General features: G+C 38.8%; 2 protein-coding genes across 5 annotated transcripts in view; both read left to right on the top strand.

The window, feature by feature from the left end:
* Nucleotides 1–4,021, top strand: part of FYB1 (FYN binding protein 1) — a 61,509-nt gene extending 57,488 nt beyond the window's left edge. For both annotated transcript variants that reach the window (XM_067545561.1, XM_067545560.1), the window contains 2 exons: nt 1,135–1,166; nt 1,314–4,021. In XM_067545561.1, the coding sequence (XP_067401662.1) occupies nt 1,135–1,166; nt 1,314–1,336 (55 nt within the window). In that variant the 3' untranslated portion in view covers nt 1,337–4,021. The remainder of the gene's footprint in view (nt 1–1,134; nt 1,167–1,313) is intronic.
* Nucleotides 4,022–11,827: 7,806 nt separating this feature from the next.
* RICTOR (RPTOR independent companion of MTOR complex 2) overlaps nt 11,828–13,531 on the top strand; it is a 175,263-nt gene continuing 173,559 nt past the window's right edge. The window contains exons 1-3 of one of the 3 annotated variants that reach the window (XM_067545554.1): nt 11,828–12,046; nt 12,605–13,303; nt 13,407–13,454. In XM_067545554.1, the coding sequence (XP_067401655.1) occupies nt 13,255–13,303; nt 13,407–13,454 (97 nt within the window). In that variant the 5' untranslated portion in view covers nt 11,828–12,046; nt 12,605–13,254. Of the gene's footprint in view, nt 12,047–12,604; nt 13,304–13,406; nt 13,455–13,531 lie in introns of those variants that run through there. The other 2 variants (XM_067545557.1, XM_067545556.1) reach the window with 2 other exon arrangements.

Here is a 13,531-nt window from a genome sequence, read left to right as displayed (position 1 = left end):
ATTTGTTGCTAAATTGGTTATAAAGCTTACTCTTCCCAAGTACTAATCACACTTACATTTATGTTCGAAAATTATCTGGGGACCCATTCCTGCTTTTTGCCCAAGAATGCAGGACTGAGCATTGAAAAATTACACAAAATACATCTTAATTCATAATTTGAATATTATAATAACCATTATTTAACTGCCCATTAATTTAATTTGAATGATAATTTCAAATGTTTAAATGTATTGCACCAATTTGTCCTCTGGTTTTCACCTGTGTAATTCCATCAGGGCTGCACAGGTGTAACCCAAAGCAGAATTTGGCTCAGTATTTCTGCTTCCAATACTTAATCTAGTTGAACTGGTTTCAGCATTTAGGGTCTGATCCAAAATCCATTCAAGTCAATGGGAGTCTTTCCATTGACTTCAATGAGTTTGGATCAGGCCCTTAAACAGCAAATTACATGACAGATTTAGGCCTCAACCCTGTACACACTTATACATGTGCTTAACTTTAAATATGCGAGCAGTCCTGTTGAAGTCAACGGGACTATTCAGTTACATAAATAAATGCATAAGTAAATAATTCATTTTGAAAATATACTCTTTGCAGAGCATATACTATTTGCAGAAGGAAATTAGCTGAATTTGTTGTCTAGCATTCGCTTTCTCCAGTCCCATTATTATATTACTGAGCATCTTTTGAGAAAGTTTAGCGATATGCTGATTCCCTCTACTACTATTTTCATTTACTGGTTAAAAAAATAAAATAAAAATTAATGACCATTTCATTTTAAATAAACATTTTGTAAAAATAGTCACAAAAATCATGATTTTTTAAAGTCATCATTTTTCTTAAGTTACTGTTTTTGAAAAAAAAAGCTATTTTCCAAAAAATGTTTCCCATGTCTATTCTTTACTTTCAAGTTCCTTGAGCATCTGTCCTCTCCAACTGTCTTGATTTCAGCATATCCCATCCAAATATGTAAATAACTGAAGTCTATGTGTAAAGATGATATTTCCTTAACCAACTGTTTAATTACTTGATATGTGTCTAGACCATGCTACCTGATTTTGTATCTACTTGCACATAATAATATACACTGAGTTTTTTTAAGATAAAACATTTTTCTCTTTCTAAATTTACAGTGATGGAGATATCTATGATGATATTGCTGATGGTATGTTGCACATTTCAACAATATAGTAATTGTGAAGTGTAATGTCGCTGAAATAAATAATTTTATAAAATAAATATATTTTAAAAATCTATGCTAAGAGTAAATTATTATATAATTCTAATATTTTGCATTTTCTTTCCTATTCAGGTTGCATCTATGATAATGATTAATAAAGTCTGAGCTTCTTTGGGGTAATATCGCCTCTGGATTTCCAATTGGCATAAAACAACAACAAAAGTTGATTAGTCACAAGTTAATCAGTGATTACCCTTCTACATGTACCAAGTATTGGTTAACCTATGTAGAACTTTAGATCTTTTGGATTTATTGCTTTGAATGGCATTTCCTCTTTGTCATGTATCAGCACAACTAAAATTTGGGTAACCTGAACTGAAATTAAAGTTTTCATCAAATGTGTCCTTTATGCCTCTGCCACAGTCCACTGGTCCATATAAAAACAATTCATCAGCTAACTTCATCCAAAGATGCCAGTTCACTGCTACAAAGGATATGTGGGCCAGGAGGCTCTGGTGACACAGACTGCACACTTTGTGGAGGACAACATCATGAAAAAAAATGTAACCACCAATGGTAGGCATCATTGTTGTGCAAGCAGGAAATAGAAGTGGGTGGCAGCAAAATCAATATATTCTTGACCTGAAATTCCAGTTTTAATAGTGAGAGTTAATGTGATACACATAGTCATGTGCCACCATAGCTACAGTTTTATACTGTACCAATAATAGACGGTAGTTCTCTTAAAATGATCATTAAATGTTTTGTATGTTCTTTTTGAATAATTATACAATAATAAACATAATTTATGGAGGTTTTATGTACAGTACTCTGAGATATTAGCCATGAAAGGCTCTACTTAACTATATAGCACATTGTTATTAGATTTTCATAGTGTTTATCCTAAAGTTTTACTTTGTTTAGTTGAAAGGGAAATTGTCAAGTCATTACTGTAGTCTAGACACGAAAATTTCTTCTTCTGATAAATTTATAATCTGGTGGGAAATAGCCTCTGGATGTAATGTATACAGATAGTTTCAAACTGCAACATTCTGATGCTGAGATTTTTCTTTTAAATATTGCTTTCTTACTATAGAGTCAGGTAAATGAAGAAGCACAACCGTTTCTAAAACTGTGCCAGCTTCATTGATGATGCTATTATACAAGTAAACAAGAAAAATGAGTCATCTATAATAATTAATATTACTTTGCACTTATTAGTATCAGGTCCATTGAAAGTACAAGAATATTAACAATGAATCCCAAACATAGAAGAACAAAATGTGTAGAAAATGAGATTTTATCTGTAGCTTCTCAGGTCTTGTCTACATTGGGAATTTCAGCCATCAGTAACCCCAGCTAACACCATGTAGTAGGATTAGCCCTAGTGAAAACAGGCTACATTGCTGTAAACATGACTTTCAATAGTGCAGTTTACCCGATTGAAACCAAAATAAGTAAAAGTTACTGTTTACAAGCAGTTTAGCCTGCATACATTGGGGTAAAATCTTGGTTCCACTGAATCAGTGGGAGATTTGCCATTGACTTCAATGGAGTCAGGATTTTACTCTAAAGTTTGAAGCAGGACACCTACAGCAGTTATTGTCCACTGATGGTTGGAACCACAATAAATCTCCACTGTAGACAAGGCGTAGGAAGATATTAAGTATAAAACTAAGTATTATAAATTTTAAAAAATGTTTAGTAGCAAATATGAATAATTTAAGATCACATAACCACCTGTAGGCAAACAATATTTAAAAATCACAGATTTTTATACCCTGGAGCCCGTTTGGATGTTTTGCACCTGAATTAAGGTCTCCGGTTCTATATTTGGATGTTCAGGTCAGACATAGGCACACAAATACCTATTTTAGGCATTTAAGCACCACTGTTAGCACCCAAATTTGAAATCTGGCCTCTCTTAATTACCATGAATGTTTTCAGCAATTTAGCAGCTGCCATCTGTTTTATTTTTCAGAGGCACTGCAGACAATGTATGAAAATAGGGATGTGTCAGAAGGCTCAGCTGGAATTCAGACATTAGAAATGTAGGGCTACCGGCCAGCTAGTGGAAAAATATTTACATACCTAGCCACCCTTAATTATTCACAATAATGTGTGTGTTAAATTCCTGTGTAAATTCCCAGAGTTGCTCCTTTTACAGTCAATGGCATGACTTCACTGAGAACAGAATCAGACCCAAAATCTTTGTGTACAATTGACCCTGTGTAGAGGACCAGTACAAGGGCTTAAGTAGGACTAAGTGGTACATAGCCCTCTTGCTGTCCCCCTGCACAGGTGAGAACTTCACCCTTTTTGAGTAGTGAGGCATTTAGCAATACATTTTGAGTATTTCTTTCAATTTCCAAATAATCATAATATCTATCATAGCCATAACATAACAGATGTAGCTATTATATTATTTTATAGATCATAATGTAACATGACCAGTCCAGACTGATTAAAAGTGTCATAATATACTTTCAAATCACTGGAGTAACTTATTTTATTTTCCAAAGCCATTCTTGAATGCAATATTTTTTCTTTCTTCCAAATAAAAGTGTGCACTTCCAGAGAGAAATGTGGATGCACTGTCTTCTTTCAAAAGAAAATAGCACTGTCTGAAAATTAACTTCTGAAAATTGCCATTGAGCAGCAGACAGTATGGGAATCAATATTACTACTGATGTGACAGCATACCACTACAGATGTGACATTACTTTGTTAGTAATGACTTTTTAAAATGTGAAATGTAAGCAGGAAAACTTTCAGATAGAAATGCTTATGCCTATATTATTGAAAAACATAAAGTATGGAACAGCATAATAAAGATTGTACCTTGGTCTTTTTCTCTTATGTAGTCTTTTCTGTCATCTGTAAAATTTCTCAAGGAAAGGCAAAAGGTGCTGGTACTCTGCTCACATTCCTATCCTCACATCCCAAAAGTCTATCTACAATCCTGGAATAGCTGGATATGTCTGTTAAAGTATTCAACAGTGAGACAGTTCACAAAACAACAAGAGATCTGGGGCATCTTAAAGATTAACAAATTTATTTGGGCATAAGCTTTCGTGGGCAGAAACCCACTTTGTCAGATGCATGAAGTGGAAACTACAGTTAGGTAGGTATATATACCTATGCAAGGATGGGTGAGTTGCATCACAGTGAGGAGGGCAAGTGTTAACGAGGTTAGTTTAATCAGGGTGGATGAGTCCCATTGACAACAGTTGATGATAAGGTGTGAATGCCAAAAGTAGGAACGTTACTTTTTGTAGTGGGCTAGCCACTCCCAGACTCTATTCAGACCTAGTCTTGTAGTGTCACATTTGAATATGAGTTCTAGCTCTGCAGTTTCGCGCTGAAGTTTGTTTTTTAAGTTTTTTTGTTGAAGTATGGCAACTTTCAAGTCTGTTACTGAGTGTCCAGAGAGATTGAAGTGCTCTCCTACTGGTTTTTGAATGTTACTATTCTTGATGTCTGATTTGTGTTCATTTATTCTTTTGCATAGACAGTCCGGTTTGGCCAATGTACATGGCAGAGGGGCATTGCTGGTACATGTAGGAGAGCCTTTCTATAGTGACTTAATCGAACACCTAATGCATGTTCATCATAGCTCAAAACCATACCATAATTAAGGTTTTCTGTGCAACTTTAATTCTGCCTTCTTGTGGGTATGTCTTATTGTCTTTAATTGTGTGTACAGCCTGTAATTAATTACAAAACATTATGTAACTACATGACATTACATAATTATCTTTCTACAGACTTTCCTGCCTCATTCAGTACACAACATGAGACTAAGGGAACTGTTCAATCCTCATCATTCAGTTAGTGGCCCCTGTCTCATTTACTGCACTTTCCAAACCCTACACTGAATACAGAATCATTTTTTTCCTCTGGATGTCCGTAAGGTTCTCATCACAATAAAATCTGAGATACTCGTGAATATCAATGAATTTATCTTCACAAATATTATAATCCCTATTTCTGAGATGAGGAAAGGAGGCACAGACAGAGTAAGGTCAAAATAGTCAAAAGTGTTCACTAATTTTGGGTGACTCCAATGTTAAATCTAGAGTAATCGCACATTTAAGTGTTTCGCTGAACTGGGGTCAGTTTTATGCAGACCAACTGCACAGCGTATCTGTTTATGCTTTGGTGGCTGAAACCTTATAAAACAATTGTATTTAAACAAAGTCTTAGAATTTATAGGATATTATAGAATGCAACAAAAATAGGGGAAAATCCTAAAATTGTATTGTCTACATTTCCCTGGACCATGATATCAACATAGGGTTGGTTTGTTTGTTTGTTTATTTTGAGGGGTTTGCTGCTGTTTAAATAGGACATTTACAGTGTCCCTTATCTAAAGCAGCAGCCTGAAAGCAGCAGTATTGCCAGCTTGGTAAACACAAGTATTATGAGAGAGAAAGGAAAAAAAAAACCCAACCCTCAAGCCTGGCTTTTTAATTTTTTTTCTAATTCTTTTTTGGCCCAACTTCTGATTTTCAAACTCTTCACAGGGAAAGCTGCCAGCTTCTCCCATTTGTGTGCATGCATTTTAGGTGGGAAATGTTTACAAAATGCGCACACACAAACTGAGAATCCTGTTCCCTTTTCCTCCTGACTGATGGAAGGGCCACATTCCTTAGCTCCTTGTTCTGCCAGCTCTCCAGGCACCCCTTTGGGCACTCTCTCCATCTCTCTCTCCTACTCTGGACACTATTTCCAAGTCTTTCACAATCTCCTGTCTCTATATTGATTTGAAGAGGTGCTATCTTCTTGTCACCGTACTCCTTTCCCTGCCAACTCCTCTGTTCTGTTCCTCTCCATGTTCCTATCCTTGGCTGTCCTAATTCCTATAATTGTTAATTGTTCCACTGTCCCCTGATTCTTTGACCATGATGCTCTGTCCCCTGCTCTTCTGCTTTTTTGTCCCTTGATTTCCTGCTTCCTCTTCACTGCTCACCTGCTCCTGTGTCCCTGTCTTCCTGTGCTTTCACATATTTATGGCTGTGCTGTTTAAAGGCTCTTTTCATACAAGATTCTTAACTAAGTGGGTGACAGAAGCAGAGGCTCAGTGATTCAGCAACCACTAAAGAGGTGCATGATTCTGGTATTTCAAGTTACATGCCACTTATCCCATAGAATATGAAATTAGGCCAAATGCACCTTCCCTCTCTCACTATCACCTGGGGAGCTTTCCTCAGAGCTCAAAGGGGAGGCTATGTGTAACCACACTTCTCACTGGTGCCAGCTGAAAATAATTAAAAGTATTGTGAGTTTTCTTTTGCAACCCATTACTTTGTTCTACCCCTTTCATTACTAGAGTGGATGGTCACAATAAGCCATCTCATACTGACTGTATAAAGGTAGCCGGTTCTTACACTATATATGGATTCCAGTGAGCATACTCAGGGTGTTCATCCATTTCCATACAGCTATAAGGTGTATAAGAATATTGGTATAAATATGTTAGCATTTTGCCAGTCATGACCCAAGCACATAATCAAAGGCGTCTGCAGCTGTCATTGCAACTTTCATAAGAACAGTCAAAATTTAAAAGAAAATTGTCTCTGCAGTCACTAAAGTTTTGAATCAGGTGATTTGCAATTTGAGTCGGTGAAGTGTCTCATTTCTATACATCCTCTACTCTGTGGTGATACTCTGAAGCTGAAGCCATGTAACAGTTTTGGTTCTTAAAGGCTTTTGCCTCAGAGCAAATTTCCCTTATTAATATGTCAACCACAGGCAGACTGTTCTGCAGCTTTTCACAGCTTCAGTATGATTATGTGGTGCAGAATGCCATGGATAATTGTACATGAATGGACCCTAAATGTATGGTTGCATTAAATAACAGTTGACCAAACCACACAGTGAATTAGCAAGACCCGCTGTATAACTTGAAAAAGCTTTAATCTATCACTATTTTGATATTCTATACTTTATAGTGTATGTGCATTTTTTTAAAAAAAAATTCTGCATAACTGGGTAGTAAAGGAATACTTATATTTTACCTGGTTGCAATCAGTTAAGACTATGTATTGTTCCTATTTTAAAGCATGACAAACTTTGAAAGTGCTGCCTTAATATCACATCCAATTAGGTTCTGCTGTTTTGCTGAATCTGAAGCATACCAGAAAAATATCTATTGAATTAAAAAATTGTTAGGAATTGCTCTTCCCTTAGTCAAGGGACCTATTGTGTTGCCCTTGCAATCTATATTCTTAAATAATAAAAAAAATGTTAAGTATAGCACCTTTTTTCCTTAAGAATGTTCTTAGATTTCAGCAAGCACTGGTAGGATTGCACCTGAGTGGGGGATACAAAGCTGACTTATAAATGTCTTTGTACCTCCTGATTCTGGATCGGTGGGGGAGTGTGTGTCTAAAACAACTCTGTGTTACTTAGGCAGCACAGAAGCCTGCTTTAGATATAGCTGTGCAACCTAGCTATAGCTGTAGTGCTGTACGCTATGGTCTCACCCCAGCATGCCCCCAGCACTTGAGCTTGAAACGGGGCCAGAGTAGGAGTGAGGAATAGTCCAAACTAGAGGTGACAAAGGCTTTCCCAGTAGTAAAGTCTCACATCTGAGAAAAAACGTTAAAATCTGCTGGTTAGATGGAGATGGAATAAAGTAGTTTGTTCATTAAAGCCATGTTTACATGGGGAAAAAAGTTGCCCTTTTTCAACTGAGTTAACTTAAAAGTGACTGAACGATGGGCCGCCTTACCACAGTGTAGTGTAAACACAGGTTAACACCTTTAAGATCGTTTAAGCTGCTCGTTTAGACCTTCTGATAAAAGCACTGTGTTAAGTCTACAAACTCCACTACGAAAGCAAAATAGAAGTCTAGAGGAAAATTTATTTTGATTTTGGGCTCCTGGATTTTATGGTACTCATATGCAGGATTTATCTACATGGGAAAGTTATACTGGTATACGCTAAGGTGTCCATTTAAACCAATGTACCAGTATAACTCTCCATGTGAAAGTGCCTTTTATTGTATTAGTTATGTCTCTTTGAAAAGGTTTTAAACTGAACCAAAAAAGAAAGCCAATCTTATTCTGGAATAAGAGTGTCCACATAGCGTGTATACCTGTATAACGACAGCGGTTTAACTTTATTGGTATAATTATACTTATTTAACAGGTAAAACTTTCTCATGTACACAAGTCCTCAGATCAATGTCATCATTTTCTCTTCTGCATTAATTTTTCCCCTCTATATGAAAAAACTAGTTTTTCTTTCCATATTTCCCTTCCCTTTATGCCTAGAAACATGTCACTGTGAATGGCAACTTGCTCGTAAAAATGTGCAGAACATTTGACAAGTAAAGAACCTTTGTCATTTTACAACTAAATGGGCATGATGCTTCTTCCAAGTGCTACTGATGGAGGGGACAAAAGTATGAGGAGAGTGGGCAGTACAGAATGGTCCAAAGTGTGCTGTTCTCAAGCCTTGTAAGGCTGCTCTTCCCTGGGCATGAGCTTCACAAGTCACTGGATTGGGTAGCAGACTCATTCTGCAGCATGCTTCTGTGGAGATCTGGCAAATATCCAAGTGGAAGTTAATGCTACTTTACTTTTCATTATTTATTCTCTTTGTAATAATTGAAGCTTGAAAATAAAACCTCAACCTTTTATTTAATGTGGCAAACATTGATTTTCTGCCTGTCTTCAATGGAGCTAAAATTAATATGGCTCTCATTGGTTATGACACTGCTTTGTACATCATCATCATAGTTTATTTCAATTTTTGTTAGCAGAGCTCTGGGATTGAGTTCATTGGTTTGTGTTCCCTCTGCTGGATGATTGACTTGTTTTTCAACAAAGCAAAACGTTATCCCACATTTTAAAAGTTATTCTTTTTTTTTTTAACTAACCCTATTTTGGGGAGAACAGTGGTGTTCTTTTGAATACAAGTGAGTAAGTGCCTGTATGGCACTGGTAATGGGATTCATAGTTTATAATTTGTAGATAACAGGTTCAAACTGGGTTCAAATACACACCAGAGGTTAATAGTGACTAAATGCCATTACATGGCTGCTTAGTGACCCATGTGAAATGAATTAATCCTGGTACATTTCCTAGGGATCAGAATTCCGTATAATGAAACCTTTATCACAACTGCACTTTTTATTTGCTACTTTCAGAAAGGCCTGGGATTGGCTCAATGTGGAAATAGAAATTACCATTTTTGGAGAGTGAATGAGTTATGCGTAGTGTTTTTTTATAAATAGCATATGTCCCTTAGGTTATCTGTTTGATATTAACTTGCTGTAGGCCATGAATTAAATCAAAGGAGGCTGTAAAGGGGAAACCCACAAGAACCAAAATAATGGCAAAGATAAAGCTCCTTGAGGAAACAAAGGCGGGGGGAACTAACAGGGAATATCTCTAGATATTGGATTATTAAAATGGATTACTTTTCCTAAAGCTGAACCTAGGATCAAAGATGTAAGAAAAACCTATGCATGTGGGCCTTTTATTGGTTTTACCCTTTGCTCTATGTGTTTTATAGCTTTAAGGAATGAATAAATAATACTTTGTTTTGAAGATGCTATTTCAGTGTAACTGCAAAGTTATACTGTCATGCGCTTCTGAAGGAAAACAGGTGCTAAAACCAAGTTGGGCCTGTGTTGTTAATACGATTGGGAATGGTTGGTTGGGAGGGGCTGCAGCCGAGAATGCCAGTCTAAGAGCCACTGTACCGTGTCATTCCACCTATAATGAAGTACTCTAAACTAGTTCTGACAGAGATGCACTCAAGAAGGACTAAGATGCAATTGATACTATAACCTTGATGCCTTCTCTCACACCTACAGGCTAAAGTGTGAGGCATACTGGTAAAGCTGTATGAGGAAGTGAGAACTACATTATATTACCCAGGTCTATGGATAAATCAAACTGATATTCAGAGCTCTCAATCCCAGGGCTTTCAAAAGCGTTAAGTTAATTTTTAAAAGGTAACAAAGAAAAAGGAAGTCAATTTTAATGGTACGGTCACATTTTTTATCAAACACGATTGCCAGAATCCTTGTAAAGACAAGATGATTTTCAGATCAGTGTTCAGTTTACGAGAAAAAGGATATTTTTAAACATCTCCTAATCCAGCAAGTTCAGCCTAGGCTATGAGAATTGGTCCTAGGTTCTTCCTATCCCATACCACTGCCAATAATAAAGATACTGAAAGTTAAATTAGGCTTTCAATTACATCTGTATTATCTGTTGCCTTCAACTGATTTGCAGAGGTGTAACTGACTGAAATTCAGTAAATAATTCTGTTGATGATGTGAGTGGAATACAATCTGTAGTTCATTCAATTTTAGCTGTGTTGGCTCTGCAAACAGTAGTTAAAACTCATTTTAGTCATTAAAGTTAGCAGAAGATGACAGCACTGGCTGAAGATCTGATGAAAAAATACAGAGAAAGATGATCTGTTGAGTAAGAAGGTGCTATTTTTATATAGCCACTTGTCAGAGTAAAACTGCACTTTGAGAAGTGCAGAGATCTCCTGAGGAGACTCATGCTATTATTTTAAATGTGTGCATTCATAGTTTAATGTTGTGGCTTGTGGGCTGAGTCTTTTAAACTTTTCTTCTGCATAATAAATGGCTATTTTTCAATTTTTTTCAGAAATAGGTGGATTTTAAAGTTTAAACATTTGGTTTAAAATGTAGAGGATATTTTCTACCAGATTATAATGTTAAAGTAAGTGAAATTTTGGATGTAAATTGCTTATCATTATTCTTTTAATAACTACATTATCTTGTTACACCCTCTGCAAAAGTGGTAGAAAAATCTTTTATAAAAGCAGTTTATAGCTTGTGCCCACATAATTTACATATATGATATTAAATTAAATCTTTCTGGGCCTTATGGACCCCACTCAAAGCCCACTGAATCCATGATTGGCTGAAATCCAATGATCACTGGGTTTTGGATCAGGCTCTGCTGTTGGATGAGATTAGTCAATTAAAAAAATAAAAATTCACAGAAACAAGTCATGTCATTGGTCCACTAATAGAGACAGGTGGACTCTGGAGTTTTAGATTAATCTTAAATGTCATCAGTATGGACCTCAAAGCTCTGCTAAATCACTTGCAAATGCTGTCTGAGGTAGATGAGTTGAGATCTCAAAGCTCTCTCCCTTTGGGTTCTCTAAAGTTGCATTGTCTTCCCTTCTTTTCCATGTGTATGTTTAGTCACCTGGGTAAATTATGAAAAATTTTGTGTGGCGATGCTATTGATATACACCTTGTCTACTTTATTGTCAAACCTGGATGACAGCCTCTTTTGATTTGGAAAGAAAGTTAGGATTAGAAGAAGGTGGTTAAGGAGCGAAACCTGGTGAGAGGGTGAACAAGCTAGTGTCTCTCCTGATATTAGAGTATAGCCATCATTTGTCAAAGTTCAGAATACAGGATGCCTCTAGCCCTTCAATTGTTCCAGGGATGCCTGGTGAGCTTCAGACAGAGGAGAATGTGGCTAGCAATCTGCTTAGTTAGTAGTGTCAGCTGCAGGGAACAAATAGCAACTATTAGCTGACTTATTTGCTTCCAAGTGTAATACAAGGTGTTTACCTTTATCGATACAACTTTATGTGGTTTGGATCCTGGCTATGTGAGAAGCCAGCTTTTCTTCCCATTAGTGATCACAGCAGTTAACATCACTTGAGGTAATAGACCATAGGCTGAAATATCAGGATATTGGTGTTCGTATAAGTAGGCCCTTTCACTGAGAACTTGCTTCATCCGTGGTCCTTCAAGAGCAGAGCTTCCTGACCTTCAGGGAATGCTGTAAAGGACTTGTGCTTACTTAGGCTTTTGCTTGAATAGGGCAGGCATGAGGGTATTGAAGGTATAGAGTTTTTGTCTTGGAAGTCCATATAGTTAACAAATTGACTTTAATCTTTGTACATGTGCTTAGTTTCTTAAATACTAGCATTTTATAAAACATAAGAAATACATCAATAGATTATATTGGAAACATGCAGGCCATTATTGCACTTAAAACCAAAAGAGCACTGAGGAGTTTCATTTTGTTCTTGCATTCTTCTCTTCTTAATTATTCCACATCTTAAAATGAAAATGCCCTGACAAGCATATCCCAGATAGAGCCACTGGCCATGTTCTATTAAAAAAAAAAAAAAAGTCATTTGACCAACCCAACCATCATCTTTAGATGTGGTAGCTGAACAGTTGTGTAGGAAGTCAGCTCCCAGCACCGCAAGCTCCCTTGGTAAAGAAGGCATTTTGCCACATTTTCTGTGGGGAGGGAGGGCATAGAGTTAGATTGAAGGCTGCCCAACAGGGTAAGTGACAGGACACAAGGGCAGTCTGGAGTTTTCTGAAATGTTTCTTTGCATCTGCCATTTTGGGCCTTTTCATCAAGACTTTCACTTTCACCCTTTGGCAGGTCAGAGGTAAAGCTGCTGGAGAAATCTGCTAAAGTTACAAGGCTGCAAAAGTATTTTAAACAGCAGCAATCTGGTCTTGTGGCTCTTTGGCAACACTGGTCAGAGCCGCCTGCGACTGATCCTGGGATGGCAGACGGCTGGGCTCCCTCCACCCTCTCCCGTCTTTACAGAGGAGGCGAGGCAGCCAGGACACCCCACTACCACCCACAGCTCGTCTCTGCTAAGGCTTTCCCTCAGCATCCATCCCCCCGCCGCAGGTGTTTTTCCCTCCACTCGCTGCTCTATCCGCTCCGGGGCGGGGAGGGGGGATCTCCGTTTTGACAGTTAGCACCATTTGCTAAGTACACCCAGAGGGCAGCCGCCTTCACTGCCGTGGGATCCTGGTCCCCCAGCCCCCACTTTCGCCTGCCAGCAGGATCGAGGGCCCCCTTTGTCGGCAGCGCCTGGGGCGCCCCCCACGGCCAGCCCAGGCAAGCTCCCCCGGCGCCTCGCGCTCTCGCCGCCGCCGCCGCCCGTTCCCTCGCGCCCCCCTCGCTCGCGACAGCCCGCCCGGCGGGGGCGGCGGGAGTCAGCAGCGGCTCCTCGCCCTCGTCGGTCTCCTCGCGAGAGAGGGCGAGGTTTCCGGTGTTGTGACTGCGGGGCCGTAAACATGGCGGTGAGCCTCCGCGCCCGCTCGCTGAGGCACCTCCGCATCCGAGGTAAGGAGCCCGGCTAGGCCCGGCGGGAGACGCCGCCGCCGCTGCCCTGACCCCATCCCCGCCCAGGCTAACCGGCTTTCCGCTTCTCTCCCCTCCCCCGCAGGTCGGAACGACAGCGGCGAGGAGAACGTCCCGCTTGATCTCAGCCGAGGTAAACGGGGTCGGGCCGGGCCGTGGGGCGCCCCGGGCCGGGCCGGGCCCTAAAGAGGGCGGGCTGGGGGGATCGCT

The sequence above is a fragment of the Emydura macquarii genome, unplaced genomic scaffold (assembly GCF_026122565.2).
Source record: "Emydura macquarii macquarii isolate MOO-44397 ecotype Brisbane River unplaced genomic scaffold, CSIRO-AGI_Emac_v2 contig_1045, whole genome shotgun sequence".
NCBI classification, from domain to species: domain Eukaryota; kingdom Metazoa; phylum Chordata; order Testudines; family Chelidae; genus Emydura; species Emydura macquarii.
Note: the sequence above shows the minus strand (reverse complement) of the source record. Positions and strands in the feature narration are given on the sequence as shown.